This window comes from Pteronotus mesoamericanus, unplaced genomic scaffold (genome assembly GCF_021234165.1).
Source record: "Pteronotus mesoamericanus isolate MK-2021 breed Mesoamerican mustached bat unplaced genomic scaffold, CSHL_Meso_final contig_29, whole genome shotgun sequence".
Classification (NCBI taxonomy): Eukaryota; Metazoa; Chordata; class Mammalia; order Chiroptera; family Mormoopidae; genus Pteronotus; species Pteronotus mesoamericanus.
In genome coordinates this window covers 3546032-3566186 of record NW_026555123.1, presented here as the reverse complement: position 1 = coordinate 3566186, position 20155 = coordinate 3546032, and the positions used below count along the sequence as shown (strand labels likewise).

The 20155-nt window shown below is 46.0% G+C and overlaps 1 protein-coding gene across 1 annotated transcript in view; it reads right to left on the bottom strand.

Moving 5' to 3' along the window:
* Positions 1-4704: 4704 nt before the first annotated feature.
* ITGA1 (integrin subunit alpha 1) overlaps positions 4705-20155 on the bottom strand; it is a 139317-nt gene continuing 123866 nt past the window's right edge. The window contains exons 23-30 of the mRNA XM_054575364.1: positions 19733-19822; positions 18221-18323; positions 15417-15530; positions 13548-13652; positions 13285-13389; positions 12012-12104; positions 9530-9646; positions 4705-5521 (exon numbers count right to left, since the gene is read on the bottom strand). Of these exons, the coding sequence (XP_054431339.1) occupies positions 5477-5521; positions 9530-9646; positions 12012-12104; positions 13285-13389; positions 13548-13652; positions 15417-15530; positions 18221-18323; positions 19733-19822 (772 nt within the window). The 3' untranslated portion in view covers positions 4705-5476. The remainder of the gene's footprint in view (positions 5522-9529; positions 9647-12011; positions 12105-13284; positions 13390-13547; positions 13653-15416; positions 15531-18220; positions 18324-19732; positions 19823-20155) is intronic.

The following is a 20155-nucleotide window of genomic DNA, read 5'->3' as shown; positions in this document are numbered from 1 at the left end:
TACACGAAGGATAGATGGCTTCATCTCCCCCCCTCCTCTTTTCTTTCTTTCTCTCAAGATGCAAGACACCTCAGGGGCCCAAGGACACAGCGGCCACCTGCTTCTGGACCTGCGGTGGCCAGGTCTCCTGGAAGGTCACAGCCCTGCCCTGCGCATGGCGGCCCCCGCCTGCCTGCCTGCTCACGGAGGAAAGAAAGGATGACCCACTCGCCTTCCCTCCCCTGCTCTCCCCCCACCTCTTACACACGGGGCGAGGACAGGTGATGTCGACAGGGATTGTTCAACCCCTGTCCCCTAAAAATTTAGTCCCCTATCAATATGCATAGACCAAACTGAAGTCAAACATTAAATGAGTCTCAGTCTGTTGCATAAAGTCTCTTAGATACCTTAGCCTTTTTTCATAAAGATGTGACTGGAGGTTTGGTAAAATCACACCTAATCATATTGCTAGTGTCACTGGCACCTCGTTTATTGCGTGACTTCCACGGTGTCAGGTAATGACAGGGTTTCCAAGGCTCAGGAAAGAACAGGCCACCACTCAAGGCCCTGCAGGGGGCGCAAGGCTCAGAACGGCCTTGCGAGGCAGCCCCAAACCAAACCCAACAGCCGGACTGCGGCTGCGCATCTGGGGAGCGGGGGACCGGCTGGCCCTGCCCCAGGGCTCAGGGCACTGCCTTCTCCATCCTGCGCGGGGACGAAAACGCGAGGAAGGCTCGCGTGAGTTCGAAACTCATCAGCGACGGGTGAAAAGCTTTGGTAGATTTTTAAAAAGGAAAAAAAAAAATCTGATGTCACAGCAGGGTGTCCAGCATTGGAAGGGACAAATCAGCCCTGCATATTATTTGGAATGGTAAAAATTCAGCAAGATGAGCTGAGGCACACGTCTGACGGGGTGGGGGGGTCGCCCCCGGCACGGAGCGCGCTCAGGAGCCCGGCTGGGGCTTCGGCAGGGCCGGAGGACCCGTTCCCGCGGGTTAGGAAGGGCACCCCCGACACCGCGTGCTGCGGGGGACGGTCGGGTGGGGCTCACAGCCCACACCTGCTCCTGTTTCCCCAAGGCTGGCAATAAAGGCTCACTTGGAATTTCTAAACTCAAGGCTAAACTTTAAATGTGAGGATCAGGGAGACTGACTCGTTCGTGAGGTTCCGATGTTAGATGTCAGCTCCATTTTTCTTGTTCTCCAGGAGACGCGGCGGCCTGCGGCCTTGGGTGCCCCGGCAGGTCCAGCCTGGCCGCGGTGTCAGAGCTCTTGGTCCCAGGGGTCTGGGGACGGCAGTCTGTTTGGAAGGGTTGTCCATGGGACTTGCCTTGAAGCTGCGTTTGCGTTTAAAAAAGTCTCCTGTTTATTTACAGTCGTCTTGTTTTAGTTAAAAAGCTTTAGAGTGCCTTTTTCATTTTGGGACGATTCTGTCCAGGGGCGAGGACGGGCCTGCGGGCGCTGTAGAGGCCCACGGAAGGGCCACCCCTGCCCCCCGCCCCTGCCTGCACTGCACACAGTTGGCGACAGTGCCCCGCAGGGTTGGTCTCTTAAAGATGGTCCGCCTCGGAGGCCCACGGCCCCGTGTCCCCGCTGCGTTACACCGCATGACCCTTTCTGGGCCTCACCGAAGGACCAAGGACAGAAACCCTGTGCGAGGGATGGAGCCGCGGGAGCTGCGTCCTCTCGCAGCCCACGGAGCGCGCGCGTTAGGCAGTGTTCTCCAGCCGCCTCCCGGAAACCTCTGCGCGGGGGAAGGCCCATGGCGGGGGCTCGAGAAGGCTTCAACATAAACAACGGGTGCCTAGGATGTTACTTTTTAAAAACAGATTCGCCAGAAGCTTCTCTGCTCGAACACTGAGGTGGCTGCCCCGGCACCCCGGCCACGCTTGGGCCTGGGAGCCCCTAGTTCCCTCGGGACTGTGCAAAGCCAGGGGGTTAATCCCCACGAAGCGCGTCTCGGCACGTGGCCGAGACTGTTCTGTGCGGAGCGCAGCGCGGGGAGCGGGGCGGGCGGCCATCGCTCACGCGGTGGCCCTTGGGGGGGCGTCCCGCGTGGTGCGGAGGCCGAGAGAGAACGTGGTCAGGGCTTCTCGCAGACGCCACCACGGCCCCGTGTTGCCCAAGCGCCAAGCGGCCGCCGGGTTTTTGGTACAAATGCTTGTTTTCCAGTGGAGCCTAGACATGCATTGGTTTTATGAAAGAACCCAAGGAGACACATATATGCATTTACAGGTAAGTCATGACGGTTGCATAGGCGTCACACTTTGTGTCCCTCCCGCAGCTGCAGCTCAAGAACACGTGCCCCATGGAACACATTCAAGATGCAATTGCCCACGCATCTCGTGCTCAGAGGATGCAATGGAACAAATCGATCAACTGGATTATTGAAGTTCACACCGAGTCAAAGAAGGTAAAAATATTTACAAAGAAGGGCCTCCCACCACGCTGGGTGCCGGGCCTGGGCTCCTGCAGGAGGGGGAGAGCTTCCCTGCCGCGCGGGGGTCGGACTCCGCCCTCAGCCTTCACAGGGCCTTGCGTCCCAACGACACCTCCTTCTGCAAGCCTGTGCCATTCATAGTGAAGGATGGTTATGCTTTTAGAAATTAAAATGGAAAAATACAGAACTATGCAGTGTTATATCTACCGGGCTTGAGATCTGCAAGTTAAGCAATCATCTGAAATGTAATTATATTGTGTGTTTGCATATGTTTACATGTACAACATGTTAAATCTCTATATCTATCTATCAATTTATTGCTGTCACATAGTCTCAATAATTGCTGAAGCTGGCTCATCCTTGCTCAGGAGAGCTGACCCAAATCTTCAGGGAATTTGCAGGCTGGTGAGGATCTGTTGGCAGCTTGAAAATGGCCACTATGAGACTATGTAGAACATGGAAACTGGACAATTATGCAAATCAGGAATTTTTTCCCTTTGGAGAGAGAGTTAAATAATTTACCAATATGCCACTGTACGTTTGGTCAGAGGAAGGACTTCAAACGTAGTTCAGTTCACAGGGTAGGCAAGAATCAATTTTTAAAAATACCAAAGTTTTTAAAAAAAGTATCTTGCCGTTTAATTTAGTCAATACATTAATAGGCTTCGATTTCCCCTACTTTTCTTATTAAGCAATTTAAAATAAAATGAGTTGAGCATGTTTCTCAATCATGGGTTGTTTTACAACACTTGTGCAAAGATATTTGGGGTGCCTGTTGCCTCATTTGCTGAATCAGAGCCTCCGCATCCGCAGGTCTCAGCTGCAGAACCCGGGACGCTCAAGCTCAATGTGAACGAAAATGGAAACTGTGCAAAGTGGGTGAATCAAATTTCCTTTTTGGTGTAGCTTTTCTGTGTTTATCTTTTGTAAACTCTTATTGAGGTATTTTGCATTAAATTGGTATCTCTGTGTGTGCACGCATAATTATGCACACACACACACACAGGCACACACACACACAAGCCCCAACACATTATAAAATTAGGGAAATGGGGTAACAGGGGTAATTCAATATTCTACTTAAAAACCAGAAATGACATGTGTGAAAAATCATGACAGGTTCATACGTAGCTATTTGATCTGGCCCAGCAGTTCTCTCTTTTCTGAAAGGTTCACAATACTGTCATTTCGACGTCCCCCCGTGGGTTAACGACGCATTGAGGTTAACCACGCACACTCCCGGTTCAGTGACCGCGCTGCCGGGAGTCGCGGACACGGAGGGTGGATCCCCCTTCGTCTGTTAGTTGACGGCTGAGGACGCGCGGAGGTGGGAGTGGACCGTGCGCCACCGTGACTGCGGATGAGAGAGGCCCGGGTTTTGGTGGGCGAAGAAACTCTTGTTGGGCAGAAAGATGTTTTCTGTGCCTGGAGAGAGATGGAAGGAAGGAAGGAAATCCCGACGTGGACGATTCTGCACGAGGACAAAGCAGCAGGAGCAAACCAAGTCGCTGGAGAGATGGGGCCTTTCGTCCGGCGGCCGCAGGGGTGCAGCGTCGACCATCAGGACCCCAGGCGTCCACGTGCACGGCCGTCAGAGAATTCCTTGGTTAAAATAGTAAACCCGGGGCATTTGATTTCTTCACGCACGTGCTGCTGTTTGCGGACAGCAGAGCCCAGGGCTCCTGGGTGGTCGCAGGCGCTGGTGTCGTGCAGACGGGGAGGAGGGGAGAGGCATCTGCGAATTGCAGAGCCGCAGTTCACACCTGCGGCTGCTGTGCATTCATCGCTCCTTTCCCACGAAGGCGGCGGCCCGGAGCTCCTGCGGCCGCAGAACCCCGTGCACCGACCGGAGCAGCGGCGTCGAGAACAGAGGAGCACACACCGAGGCGCGGCGCCGCCTCCCCGCGGGCGCGGTGCCTCCAGCCGGGAACCCCATCCACGCCGTTCCCGTTCCCGGAGCTCGGGGTGGACGCGGACGCACCGCCCTCCGAAAGCAGCGGCCTCCCGGTGGGACGCGACGCTGAAAGGGAGTCCTGCCTTTTCAGGAACAGAAGGCTGCGTTTGGCAAGCTAAACGCCTTCACGAGATTAAAAATAAACAAACTCTCACAACCTGACGGGTGGAAGGAGCCGCCGAGGAGCTGAGGGAGCTCCGTTTTCGGACACCCTGGGCCTGGAACGGTGCTCGGAGGCCGCCCGCAGGGAGGGCTTCGCGCTCAGCGGCGCGGGCCGTGGCGCCCCTTCAGGACCCACACACATCACGCTTAGGACTCAAAGCTGCTCGAAGTGTGTGTTTGTTTGTTTGTTTGTTTTTCAGTCTAAAAAACGCTCGAGCATTAGAGCTCTTTATCAAAATTAAGCATGTTTTGTAAAAGCTTAAATTAGTCCATTCAGTGCACTTGCTTTTAAATAAGTCTATCTTGATTTTCCATCACAGATAGAATTTCAGCTCAATTACACTATTTTCCAAACACTTTGGAAAGAAAATTGTCCAAGTACTGAATCCAGCACAAAGATACTGAATGTGTTCTCTGTGATTTAATTGTTTTTCAGTCCATAGGTAGACTCTACCTGCGAAATTCTTCTCATTTGAATTGGGGGAAGTGATTTTTTGCTTAGCGCTGACTGTACAAATGTTAACTGTCATGCTGAAGGTATATTGATCAGGAATCGACCAAAAAAGCTTAATTTATATTGTTCTGAGTGTAAATGTTTCAATGATAAAAATCTTTTAATGCAGTCCTTAAATACTTTGAATGGTGATTTAATATATAAAAGTATTTGTACAGGTTATTCTTCATCTTCAAAACACTAATTTTGCTTAAATACTCAACAAAAATGAGTTGTTATTTAAAAATATTTTTCATCATTTTATAAAAGATATATGGTATTGTTTTTGGATCTTGCTTGATCTGTCATTTTCCAAGTGATTAACCCTCATGGGTTATATATATTTATGTGACTATGTCTTTAATTATATTTATAAATTTCTTGTCACATACTTGAGGCAAACCTGAGGATAGATCATTGAATAATTATTTTTTCTCTTGTGAAAGATTTCATTTCTCCATTTTCTTTTTTAGTGGTCTTTTGAAGAATCCGACCTGTTGAGAGAATACCAAACATAACACAATTACTCAAGTTTAAGTAAGACATTCTAATCTCCTTGAATAGAAATGAATTAATAATATGTTAGCACTTCTGGGCATATAAGTAATTAACATAATTAAAAGGTTTTTTTCATTGACCTCTTAAGACATATTGAATGCCAAGGAATGACATTTACCAAATTGCTATTTTATTTTTAACCTTTTCATCGGTTAAATATTTTGTCTCCTAGTAAAGCTGGTGCATATGGTAAATGAACTTAAAGGGTCCTGGGAAAATTTGGGAAAACATACAAGCTGCACTTAGCTGGCACTGTCTCAACTTTGCCATCATTTTTTTTTCTCAGGAATGTGGCAGAGAAACTGCCACCAAATAACCGATGGTCATACACCGAGGTCATTTCAGTTGCTGGGGACGGTGGCAGGTTCCTGCAGCTGAATCGGGGAGGCTTCCGAGTCTCCTGTGCTAACTTTAAAGGTGACAGAACATCTGTCTACGCAGGTTTGGCATGAAACCTCTTGAAGCCACTTGGAAACACCCTGCATCATTTGGGCATAAAAATGAAGTCACTGAAAATATGAAAAGTTTCACATGGCGGGGAATGTGTATATTTTTCATTATGCTCTGGGGCATCAAAATGACAATTGTTTTATTTATTCATTTCCTATTATGCAGAATAATAAAAATATGTATAGGGGCTGGAAAGGGGCTTTGTAATAACCTAATCTAAAATGGATATTTAAAAAATTAAGGTTCTTAGAGAGGTTTTTTTTTAAAAGTCTGTACATATATTTTTTTAAAGATTGTATTTATTTAATTTTAGAGAGAGGGGAAGGGAGGGAGAAAGAGAGAGAGAGAAACATCAATGTGTGGTTGCCTCTCTAGCACCTCCTACTGGGGTCCTGGTCTGCAACCTAGGCATGTGCTCTGACTGGGAATCGAACCAGTGACCTTTCAGTTCGCAGGCTGGCACTCAATCCACTGAGCCACACCAACCATGGCTGTATTTTTAAATTTGAGAGTTGGATTACAATAGTTCAAGCAAAAACAATGAATTAATTCTTTGAAAGTGTGGTACCTTCATACCATTTTAATCATATACTGATGATAAATTATGCAAGGGAAGAACATATTTTTTAAAATGACAAGTGATGCAGGGCTTAGAGGAGGTAAATGGTCAAAAATATGCAATGTTAAGTTAGGGAAGTTTTACTCAGAATTTCATTGGTAGTAAATGAGGAAAGGCTGAGAACAGAAAGAATGAGTATGAAAAAACAGTAAACTTGTATTCCTTCGAATGTCGATCTCCTAGATGTCCTGGTCCTTTTCTGTTGGGCCAAGGAAGAACGCTGCGAACTCAGAAACCCACTAGCCCCTGAGCTTGCGCCTGCACTCCCGAGTGGAAAGGACTCAGGCAAGGCTTTCACGAGGCAGGTGCTGAATTGTGAAACTTCTCCTTCCCGCCCTGCCAGCTCCCGATCCACTTCCTCTCCCGAGTCTTGTTCCTTCTTCCCACCGTCCTTTGCTTTCACACATGGCAGGCACTATTGTAAAACTGAACCTCTGTTATCTAAACGTTCCCGCCCAACCCATTCTATGCACGTTGGGTTTATAGTGGAAGCTGGGTGATTAGGGTGGATAGGAGGAGCATAATGTTTATAGCCTCAAAGTGGATGGGGCCAAAATTTGAAACAAGTTTTGTTTTCAGCTCCCAGCCTTTCTTGGAGCTTTCGCTTTCCATATTTACTTAATGATTATATTTAAACTTCCAGAATTCAAAACCTTATTGTGCAGGGTCTGATTAAATGCTCTCTGGTAGAAAGAACCTGCTTAATGACAATAATATGCAATAAATGTTGGATGAATAATACACTTATACTCATGAATAAAAGGCTCAAAAACCCCCGGCCACACCCGCCCCCAAGGCTAGCACAGGGAGTGAGGAAGGAGGCCTGGAATTAGTAAGCGTGAGTAAGGACGTGCTCAGCGCCGGCCTCAGGGCCGGGAGGCGGGCTTCAGAGGGAGGCCTGCTCTGCCCTCTCAGGCCTCCAGTGGGGGCCCAGGCCCACCCTGTTCTCCCGTGGAAAAGCTCAGCGCAGCTCCTGGCATGCAGTAAGCACTCAATAAGTGCTAGTTCCCTTCCCTTCTCCCACGGGTCACCGTTCTGAGGGCTGGACCTCTCCTGAAGGGGCTGGACGGACTCTCCCCACTGGTCAGACGGTCCTTTGGTCCTAAATGACCTAGGAAGCCATCAGACTGTCTTTTCACATTTTTGCTTTTTAAGATTGATGATGAAAAAAACAGGTGGAAGAAACTCATTTCTCTTTTTTAAACAGAGAGAACTGTTTATGTGGTCAGAGAGAACCTCTCCAAATACCGGCTCTGGCCTCCCCTTCTCCCCTTAAAACTATATGGGCAAGCGCAGGGCTCAGAGCAGGAGAGCCCGTGGAAGGAAAGCAAGAGAAAGCCTGGTAAACGCAGGGACCGCATTCTGCAGGTCAAGTGGCGCCTTGACAGCGCTGAGGCGGGCCTCGCGCACCCCAGTGTGGCCACGCCCGGTATTACAGACAGAGCTTGCTCGGTAAAGCGGGAAAGAGCTGGAGGTTTCGGATGCGGGACGATTCTGTCGCAGGGGCTTTGCTGGACAAAGGCTGAGGACCCTGTTGACTGACCTGCATCCGTAATGTGGCTTTGTTCATCTTCTCCTACGAGAGTTCCCGCCCCCAAAAAGAACCCCGGAACATGGGCATTATCAGAGAGTCAGAAATGACCGGAACCATTGGTGGTGGTTTGACGAGAGAGAAATTGGTTAAACTATTTGATAAAAAGAGAATTCTGTTGCTAAGGTGTTAGAAAAATGAATATGGGGCGGAGGGCGTGTGGAGGACTGGGGGGGAAAGAGGGGAAGGGACCGAGCAGTGCAGCCCGGCAGGCGCGGAACCGGCGCGGAACAGGCGCGGAACCGGCGCGGGGACCTAAAGCGCAGCCCAGGGAAGGCAGTGGAGGGCGGCGGGGTACTAGTCACATCGGGGGCACTTTATGGCGTGCGTGACTCTGTGGTCGCTGTGCCGCACACCTGAAACCAATGCAAAGCAATACAGGGACAGAAAAGGGAAACTGAACGTGCATCCACAATCTGTATTTTTATAGTTTAGCTATTCAGCAAAATAATCGGTGAAACATAAGGCGATGGTGTGCTAGAATCAATGCCAATTTGATGTTCATTGGAGAAGCATTAAATTCAGCCCTTCTCTGGGTTTTATTCTCTATTACATTTTCCTAAAAACGATCATATCCTTTCCGCCTCAATTAGAAATGATGGAGTTAAAAAATGTCTGCGTACCTCAGTTTAAGCAAAACATGTAGGTGAATGTAGGGTGTTACTGGATAGAAAAGAGATGTTACTCAGTTTTACAAGAGAATTTGAAATAGAACTCTGTGAAATTATAAGATCTTTCTTTCATCAACTAATTCATAAAATTCTTATCTCTCACCCAGGCACAAAATCATTGCATAAACTGGTATATTTTTTACAAATTAAATAAATATTTTACTTTTAAGAAACATAGAAATATGTGATTAGGATAAGGCTTATCTTATCTATGACTCTATTGCTCTAAATTCTTAAAATGACTTAGGAATCTGTTCTTTCTTTTTTCTATATAAGAGATTTTACATTCTTCTCTGCTTATAAAAGAAATGTACACTTAATTTAAAAAGTCCGGTGTTACAGACATAGCATAAATGTCCCCTATAGTTCCAGCCTCCAGAGAGATCCTCCATGATTTTTGGATATACTCATTTTGTTTTTCTTTTACAAAAATGGGATCAAGTTGTGCACAGCGGTTGAGCAATACATTTTCCTTTTCTCTTGTGTCTCGGTCACGGTCTCACCGTTTTTCACCGCTGTATGACCTTGCATTCCACAGCGTGGACAGGTCACAGCTCCTTTTACCGTTTGCCCTTGACAGTCGCGCCAGGGAGCCAGAGGCGCCGGTGCTCACCTTCCAGAGCGCGAGGACGAGCAGCAGCAGCAGCAGCAGGCCGGCGAACGCGCTCAGCAGGATCACCCACAGGGGCACCCTGCCCGGCAGCCCGTCTTTGGAGATCTGAATAGCAAGCTGAAAACCATTCAACAAGAGGGTTAACGCCGGTCGCCACCTGTTAGACCTCTCTGCGCCGAGCTCTCGCTGGCCCCGGCTTCCTTCCGAACAGCGGCCTTGATCTCATTGCTACAGGCCAGGGAAACGTTGCGTTTACGTGTAAAAACCCCCTTCCTTTATTCTAAATCTCTAACTGTGTCAAGCTTCTTATTGGCAAAAATGACGGCCCCATCCTTCAGAGAGTTGTAAATGCTGTTGTAAAATTTCTTAATTCAAATTATTACTTATTTAAGTAATTATAATGTCAACGACCTCTGATAAATACCGACCTGTAACGGATATATGCATATAATACATAGAACATATGTGTATAATGTTTACTACTTTATAAACAGCGCTTAGCCTGATAAATGCAAAATTGTCCCACACATATAGAAGGCAAAATGTCACCAGTAAGCACCAAAAGCATGGATGCATATTATTGATCTATTGGAAGAGAGTACATTTGATTTAGGATAAAATGTAGGCCTCAGAGGCCTAGTAACCTGCCTCTGCATCGGGGCGCTCCGCGGCAAAGCGGGGCGCAGTGCAGGGAGACCCAGAGCGCGGTCTGCGGGCCTGTGGGCGGACTTCAGCGCTTCGTCGCCAGAGTGCTACCGGCCTGTCGCCTCGGGGTTTGGACACAGAAGTCCAAGTGGTTTCCTCATTTTAATTATACTTCTGATATGCTGTATACTCATTTATTTTTGCAAACTGAGGTATAGTTTTCATACAGTCAAACGCGCCCCTGTCGAGGGTACATATAAATGACTGCGCGCAAATGTATTCGCCCCACTGAGCTTTTCGTTACCCCACGCAGCCTCTGCCGTTGCCTTGGTCGTAGCCGGAATCTGCAAATTAGGTCTTCACTGAAGCGAAGCTTTGAAGGGGTGACCTGTTAGTGCTCCAGCTACCGGAGTCCCTCAGCGTGGCACCCAAACCCCAGTGACACCTGCCGGCTCCGGGTCCCACCCGACGCGGAGGACTAACAGCTCAAGCTTCTGCTGTTGCCTCTAACGGGAAGCATCCCAGTTCCTTAACTGGGGAGAAGACAGAGAGGAAAAGAGGAAACCAGCGGGGGAGAAACTGACTGCCCATCAGCCCCCGGGGCGTGCAGGGCGCGGCGGGTGACAGCCGCACCGAGTGGGCGGAGGGAGGGCCCTTCACGGGCAAGGACCCCGACGGGCGCGGCTCCACGAGCCGACAGGGCGGGGTCTGGGTGGGGTCAGCGACGCCGCTGAGGTCACGCCGTTACCAAGGGACCCCTCTGAGTTACTTTAACAGTTCAGGTGTAAGTTTTCTTTAGGATAAAATGTAGGATAAATAGGCCCATGGGGAATTTTAAACTAACATTTGGGGAAATGCAACTAATTATAAAAATTGTTAACAAAACATTTAGAAATCAAATGTACTCTTTTCCAATAGATCAATATTATGCATTCATGCTTTTGGTGCTTACTGGTGACATTTTGCCTTCTATATGTGTGGGACAATTTTGCATTTATCGGGCAAAGTGCTGTTTATAAAGTAGTAAACATTATACACATATGTTCTATGTATTATATGCATATATCCGTTACAGGTCAGTATTTATCAGAGGTCATTGACATTATAATTACTTAAATAAGTAATAATTTGAATTAAGAAATTTTACAACAGCATCTGAATGTTAGGTAGCTTCCAAATAGAATTTCATGACTCTTAATATGCACATGAGCTATTTAAACTCATCCAGGATATGAGGGAAATTATGATGAAGTGCCTTCATCTCTAACAAATACTTTGGCCTTATTTTATAACACGACAAGAGGGGAAAAAAATCCTAGATCATTTTATTTTTACCAAGGACTTGAGCATGAGTTTGTATTAAGGAATATTACTTTTTTTTTTGTTTCAAATTTCCCAATGACTAAATGAAAAAAAAACTTTAGAAAGTTGACGTCTTCCTGAGCAGTTTAAAAACACTTTCTGTCAAGGAATTGTTTTCCAAATCTGCTCTTCAGATGTCAACTGCATTTTAAAATGTCAGTTCTAAGGTGGAAATTACACACGCGTTATTTGTCATCATGGTGAAAGTGAAAACATCAATTTACCCTGCTCGTTAGAGGCAGGGAAGGCAAACATGGCATGTGAAGTGTAAATATGGTTTTCCCCAGTTTCATTCAAAGAAGAACGAGGCTGAAGTCACAGTTGAGGCTAATCAAGTCTAATTTGAAGCAAACAGTGTCTGTCACTGAGAGCAGCACCAGCCACTGCGTCCGGGGCTCCAGGCAATTACAGAACATCATGTCACAAAATTCAGAATGAAAAGGATAATGATCTCAGAACTGGGAGTTCCACTTGCCTGCCGCTTTTGATTGCCAGGACTCAACACCAGCGATGTGTTCTCGCTCTGAAGTTCTGCCCTTACCGTAAGATTTAAGCTGGAAAAACGTGTCTGAAAAGCAAACAGGTTTTATTTTCAATATATTATGCTAAGCACAATAAGAGCGAGTCATGTTTGAGTAGTATTTTTTGGTGCAACTTTCTGTGAGTTTGATTTTTATTTCCAAATACCAAAATTTTTAATTAAGTGTATTGGGGTGATGTTGGTTAATAAAATTCTGTAGGTTTCAAGTGAACATTTCTATGACACCTCATCTGCATACTGCACTGTGTGCCTACTGCCCAAAGTCAAATCTTCTTGCCACCATATATTTGACCCCCTTAATTCTTGACTACCCCACCCCCTTTTCTGAGAGATTAAAAACACTGGTTTGCTAACATCCAAGTGGAACTCGTGCTATCGAATGATGACTGTGCAACCACCTTTCCTCCCAGCCCTCAAATTCTCACTTAGGTCCTCCTTACAGAAGGGATGGACTCAGGTGGTCCTTGGCAAACCCAGACCTCCGGCCCCGCCCCTTTTTGTGTAGGTAGGTTTGAAAGGATGAGGTGTATATAGGAGTCTGTTTCGGATTAAACATGAAATCGCCACTATTCGACAACTTGTCACTTGCAAAACTCACACCTACTGTGATCACCTCTAAAAATGAAAATCTCATGTAATTAGTCAACTACTTGTAAGAGAGAAACCAACAATGCAAAATACATTCAAAATACAAAAATTAATGCTAAATTCTAAGGTAGCTCGTTGTCAGAGGATATGACTTTATTAGGTGTTAAAATGTCCTCCAAATTATATATTTGATATATAAATGTTGTATATCTATTTATATAGATATAGGTATAGATAGTTAGCCTGATCTAATACAATGAGCCCAAAATATATGTTAGCTCTAGTCTTTGTTAATGGTATTGAGGATTATCTATAATTCTTTGTCTCTAAACTGAGTTCTAAAGTATTAAGAGCAAACTTTCGTATTACATAGGTGTTTCTCTTTCAAAATGCACAGAAAAAGGATAAGGAAGACTGGGGAAGTGCATGTATCTGGGAGGGGACCTTGAAGATAGTAGGAGACCAGGGACATGAGACCCAACTAGCTGGCTAAGCAGGGCCCGGGCTTGGACCACCTGTTTTAGACTTCTCGTCTTGTGTTCTTTCTAGAGCAGCACTTCGCTTTGCACATACTAAGTACTAAACAGACACTTGTTCACAGAACAATGCAAGCACTTACTTTTATAAAAGTTGGTTTCCACAAGATAAGTGAAACATTCACTTGGCTCACGTCAGAAGGGATCAGATGGCACGTGATGGTAGCGAATTTACACGCACTGCAGTCCTGTTTGAATATCCACAGGTCTCTGTTAGTATTTTTGACATTGGATAAGAGAGGACATATGAGACTAGTCTACGGCCGCTATTCTTAGGTCCTCGTGGAACTGGCTCACTTGGAAGCAGGAGGCAAAGCTGGCCCTTGCTGTGGGGACCTGAACCTACCAGCATGGTGCCTCGCTTGATGTCTTCGGATGTCAGCGTAATCGTCTTCTTCCCAGAGTTGATACCGAGCGGATCCTGAAGGTCACTGGGTCTGCAGTGTGCGTTCTAAGAAACGAAAATATTTCCTTTATCAGGCAGTGCGAGGTGTCAGAGGGAGAAAGGATTTGGTGCGATCACACAAAGACTCTGTGAATGGCTGTCGTGGACACAGAGGAAGACCCATCGTTGAGTGTGCAAGGTGCAGGGGGGGCCCTCTGCTCCAGGCATGGGCAGCCTCCTCCAGGTGGGATGCCTTTCTGTCCCCGAGCCACTTCTGAGCTGTGGGAGGTGGCAGTGAGGTCTTTGTGAAGGAGGAAGGTTGCTGGTAAAAGTTATGTAAGTCAATGACGTCCGCGATGTCGGCCCGTGTGCTGCGGCCTGTTGATGAGCAACGAGAGCTTTTATGCCATGCGCTACCCACCTTCTGTCCTGGGCACCGGCCTCTTCTCCCCTAGACGGTCAAACGAAGAAATGGCCACAGCCAGCACAGCACTAGCCGTCTGGTGGGAATGAATCAAAAGTATACCTGTATTTTTGTCAGATAGGCAAAAAATATATTTTTTGGTGTGCCACAGATTTTAGTAATTAGTGTATGTGTGTCATGAGATGAGAAAGGTTGAAAATTGCTGATTTAAGTCATACTTATTTCAAGTGTATTAATTTTGTAAATGGCCATAATACAGAGAGAACAAAAAATTAAAATTCTATTAGAAAAAAGAGCCTTTGTTATTCAGCATGACAGCTTGAATAATGACTTAAAAGACAAAGATTTTCTTCTGTGTTTCCATATTCATCCAGTCTCATCTCTGGAGTCCCTCTGCACCGAGCGAGAGACGCAACGGGGGAGGAAGGCGAGGGACGCCGCCTTGGGGGTGTTCAGGTGCCGCGTTTATGAAAGAGCCTTTCTTGGACTGGTTCTCTAGTCTTCATCTAACAAACCTCCGGCTTCCCCAGGACTCTCCACATCCATGATGGAAGGTAACGAGGATAAAGAAAGGTTCATGAGTAGTAGGGACAGCACAGTTTTATTCTTTGTAGATTCTCACAACCCTGCTCTTTTGGATTAGAGGGAAATGCCAGAGGTTTATTTTTCCCTTGCCTTTAGCAAAACATGTCGCTATGACAAGTCAACTACCATTGTTGCTGTTTCCCGATTTCTGAGAATACTTTACATTTTTAAAAACTCTGAAAAGAAGGCCCATTGTGATTTCCTTTGTTGTAAAGGTTGAACCATAACAGTTAACTACCATGTAGACTCATTCTGTGTCCCAGGCACTAAGCGGTATGATGTTGCTATTGTTTGGTGTTTATTGCTATTGCTGTCAGTGAGTAACAGTGTTGTACTATTTTGTGTGTAGCTCTGTATGTTTAGGAGCAATTAAGGAGTCTCCAGAGTTGTATGAACACCTCAAACAAATTAAAGGCATAACATATTTCAGGCATAAGTCAAAAAATTAGTGATCTAAAATCTACTCTCATGGACTGAATAGCAGCCAGCAGAGTCTAGGGGCTTCTCCCTCCAACCTCCGGAAAGAACCAACACTGTGCACACCTTGACCTCAGACCTCGGTCTCCCAGAGCTGAGGGAGAATCAATTTCTGTGCCTTTGGCTGCCCACTTCCGGGCCCTCGGTTACCACGGCAGCTGCAGAGAATCAATATATCTACTAAATAAGAGTGGAAGTTCCTATTCTTTAAAATCTTTTTCTGGACGTCTCTCCGTGTTCCTTTGTTCGAGCTCTTTTGTGAGTGGCGTGCAGAGCAGAGAGCTTGACACACACACTCAGACAGGTGGCAGCGACGACAACCCCAGGCACCGCGCGTGACTTACGTCAGAAGATGACCACCCGCTTGGGTAGAGCACAGGGTAGCCATCCGACGTCAGGTTGGGGAAGGAAATGGAGAGCTTGAGCTCCGGCATCGGGAAATGTCCGCTCTTCCCAACCTACGGGAGGAAAACCCAGAAATGTAATCCTTTCTTCCTCTTCCAGCAGCGCGCTGTCTGACGCAGGACATCGGTGCTCACTGCTGACTGGCTGGCGTAGTATTTGGACCCTTCAAAATAAGTGCAGATGGTGTAGAATGCAGGGCAGAGAATCGGCACACCCACACAGGCGAAAAACAGGGATGCCTGAGGGTCAGCCATCACACGCCCCGGACACAGCCATGTTCCTTCACCCCTCCGCTCCCCAAATAGGACCGAGACTCAGAAAAAAAATCGGAGTTAATTTTTTTCGTTGTCAGTTTACCATGTTCAGCGTCCTTTCCCACATCCCCATCTTTTGGGAGGTGGGAAGGAGAGAGAGCATCTACCTGGTGCATTCAGAACCAGGGAGCGCATTTTTGTTTGCCTTACCCCAGGTCGCTACAATTCCACACGCCCCTTCTCACCCCCGCCAGAAGGGGGGGCCCGCAGCCCGGGCAGACCCGACCCCGTTGGCCGCTCTCACAGCTCTCCCCCCAGCAGGGGTCGCTGTGCCCCTGGCGGCGGGCAGGTCAGTCCCTGAGAATCGGACGGACCCTCGGCCCGGTCTCCATCTGCTTCCGTCTACTAACCCCTATTCCTACCTCATGCCCCATCACGCCACCAGTGGCGAGTTCTTCCTGGTATTTGGTCAGAAATCATGTACTCTGTAATTGGCTTTTTTTTTTCTGGTTAAAAACAATGTTCCTCATAGAAACATTTAAAAATACTGAAAATAAACTTTTTCCTGTAAACTCAGGGAGTCTTGGGGAACACGCCTTATCAGTCGCTTAGTAACAACCACACCATTAATAGTGATTGTTTGTTGGTTACATTCCAGGCACTGTGCTACCTTTCTTACTTGTTTTATTGCCTTTAACTCTGTTAACAGCCCTATGATGTGGATTCACGTATTATCCCTGTTATATCTATTAAAAAAACCAGGTTAGCATGAGAATAAAGCTATTCCAAGCTCAGAGTTGGTGAATAGCAGAATTAGCGTGTTTTGTCCCCAGTGGGCCTCCTGAACTATTATAATAGCTGTCTTGCCACTGAGTAACTCCATGAGAATTTATTTAAGCAATTTCGCGTTGTAAAGCAAGGCCCCCAACCCCCGGGCCACGGGCTGGCACCTGGCCCACCCAGCAGGAGGCGAGCTTAAAGGCAATGCGCTTGAATTATCCCCAAACCTCCCCTCCAACCCGGGTCCACAGAAAAACCGTCTTCCAGGAAACCAGGCCCTGCTGAAACAAAGGCGGGGCACTGCTCTAAAGCATTTCGGTTGTGCCCGGGGGTTAATTTTTAAACTACTATAAATGCCATCATTAAGAATATCTCAGCATAAATCTTTGTTTGTATCACCAATAATTACCTGTAGGGAATTTCTAGCAGTAAAGTTATTGGATCTTACCTACAAAAAGAGTTTGTATTTAAAAAAATTCAATTACTCAAACTTTAGATTTTACGCGGGCAAAATAATCAGAAACACACAAGATTAATTCTCAGGGATATTCTGAACGATGTTATTTATTTCAACATTGTAATAGATTGGGAGTACCTGTTTCAACTCTGGATGCTCATAAATGACAATATATAAACATCTACAACATTCAAAGTCGCTTCCTCCCTCCCCCCCTCCCCTCCTCCCCTCCTCCCTCCTCCCCCCGCTTCCTTTCCTTCCCTCCTCCCTTCTCCTCTCTCTCTTTTTTCCTTCCTTTCTTGTGTCTGCTGGATTTCCTAATCCTGGAAAGTGAACGGGGCTAGGAAAGTCTGGTAGTTTGAATTCCAAAAATGCCTCCCAGTAGTAGAAGGACGGGCATTTATGATAACTTCCAGGGTACAGCTTATCATAGGCATTTCAGCAAAAGGCACAACTAGCAACAATGAAATGCATCTTGGGAGCACACATTCACTTCACTTTGTAAGAGAGATTCCTTTTTCATTGTGGCAATTTCAAAGAGTTGGAGACCATCTTCACCTGTTACAATATGTGGGTTGCATTATTGAACAATTTTGACTATGGGTTTAAGCCCAGCATTTGCATCGGCCCGCTTGTGCTTGCGAACTATTACCCTGAGCCTGTGTCTGCCGGCAGGCGTCACCCCGCGGAAGTCTGGCTCAGCTCCTGGGCTGCGTGCGACGGTGGGGAGGAAAGCCTGCCGCGGACAGGTCCCAAAGACAGCAGTTGTCATAAAAAAGATCACTTAAAGGGGTGCTAGTGAGAACGAACGTTAGAGCGTAATACATACAGAGAGTCGCAATGAGCAGAATGAGGTACGTATTAATCCGTTGAGTAAATAAAAACATTACCAAGGCAATTTTAAATAATCAATTTCTGCAACAGGAATTGTTTTTTAAAAAGTGCTTTACTCCGTCATACTAAAAAATAATGTGAATATGACAGGTAGTACCTTTTTGGTTTCATAGTTTTTCTAGGAAAGCATTCTAATTAATTGTGTGTTACTATCAAGAAATTAGAGGATTAAGTCTTTAAAGCTGCTACAAATATAATGATCAATTAAATAAAAGTATTTTTAAAACAGAGAAACTATGAAGAAAGATATGCTGGATAGGGACTGTTGAACCAACGTGTTTCTACATGTCCATTAATACTCTCATTTAGAACTTTACAAATAACTTTTTAAAATACTACTTTAAAAGTAACTTCTTACCAAGTAGAAGATATTGATTTCATTTCCAATGTCCTCAGTAGAATTAACAGCTTCTGGCACTGTCTCATTGGCCTCAATTGAAATATGGTATTCACTGGCAGAGCTTGAAAGAATTCATTGGAAGAAGCAAAATAAAACACAGCAACGTTTAACTCTTATTTAGCCTCATTCTTTTTCTTTCTACATACCATGGAAGCCCATAAAAAATAGTTACAGAGATTTCAAGTCAGAGACAAATTCTTTTACCCTAAAGCCTAAAGTCAATTTTTTTAAGTACCTAAAACAATGTATTTATTTTAGCTTTTTTAAGAAATTTTTATTATAAAATCAAATCTTTGAGGAGGGTTAGAAGGATTGTATATAATTTAGTTCAGTAGTCACTGATATTTAAATGACCTTAAAATGTTAAAATATGTATAGTTTTAAAAAGAAAAATCTCATTGTTACCAAATGAAAAGTCTTCATGAATTCACTAATATCACATACATTTTGTGAATAGTCAGGCTAAACCTTGGCGTTTTTAGTAGTGCTGAATTTTAAATAGATTTTTAAAAACTGTTACTTTTTCACTGTTTGAAGTACTATATTTACTGCTAAATTTAAAAATTCAATCTTTTCTATACTACTTCTTTGTGATCTCTGGGTGAACTTAGTAGAATAAAATATAATATAAACATATTTTTAAGCAGCACTTCAGTTAAGAGAAGACAAATAAAAAAATAAGTATTTGCCAAAGTTTGTTTTAAATAAATGAAAAATTCTTGAGATAAGTGTCCAAGAGAAGTGGATACAGAAAAATAGGAAATGGCCAATAAAATTTAAAGGCTAAGAGACATAAGCAACGTCTGCATGGGTACCCTGCACGCCTCATTTTCGTGTTCTGTTACCAGTGAAAGGAAAAGCCACAGAACACCAATCAATACAGTGATAAGCCTTTTAGACTGAACTTGACACTGATTCTCATACTTTTTGTATTCATTGCACATACGTGTTCAGGCAAAGCTTGGAGTCCTGCTCAAACAAAGCAATCTGTAGTAGGAAAAGTTGCCCACGTGACTGGTGTTTGGCGAGACTGAAGTTCATAGGAGAAAGGGATAGTTTGTGGAGAACAGAAGCAAGCAGCAGCTCTCGTCAAGGAGAAGTGATTTAATGCTGTGTATCCGGAAGGGACAGGCTGCTCAGATCCCACCCAATGGAAACGGCCCTCAAACTCTGCTGGTGGCCAGAGAGACAGGGCCTTTCGGCAAGGGCTTCTGGGCCTCCGTGCACCTGGAGGTGGTAAGGCGGGGTTCCAAGGCAGCGCCGCCCCGGGGCACGGCAGGTGCAGGTTACTGGGCGTGGGGCTCTCCCACTTCGGGGCCACAGAACTGCTGGGGGCGGGGCTGGGCGGGGCTGAGAATTCGCCTCCAGGAAGTGACGAGGTGGCCCTGATGCCCGTGGCCAGGGCCGGGGAGCGCGGGGCCGGGACCCCTGGGTCCGCAGAAGGGCATCAACGTCTAAGTTTCCTCCTACCTGTGAAACTGGAGTCCGACTTCGTATTTCACTGGGAGGGAAATGCTGACCTCGTTATCCGAAAGGGTTGCCGGAGGTTCTTCGCTGTCACTGGAAAATGCATAGCACATTCAGACAGAGCGTTCACCCACCGACTACTTAGAGGTCTTTCTGAGCATTTGAAAGAGAAGCTTCAGCTGGTAACTAAATGAAAGTACAGAAGAGCTCCATTCTTGATGTTTTTAATGAGGTGAGGAGGGGCGGCGGAGAGCAGTGTGGCTAAAAGGTCCCGAGTTGGTTGTGAAGAGCCACCAGAGTTGAAAGCCACACTGACTTAGTCCCGAGTTTCTCAGACTTCCGGGAGGGTACTAAGAATCCTCGGGTCAGTTCTTAAACACACAGGTGACGGGGCTTCTCTCCTAGAGATATGGATTTTGTAGGTCC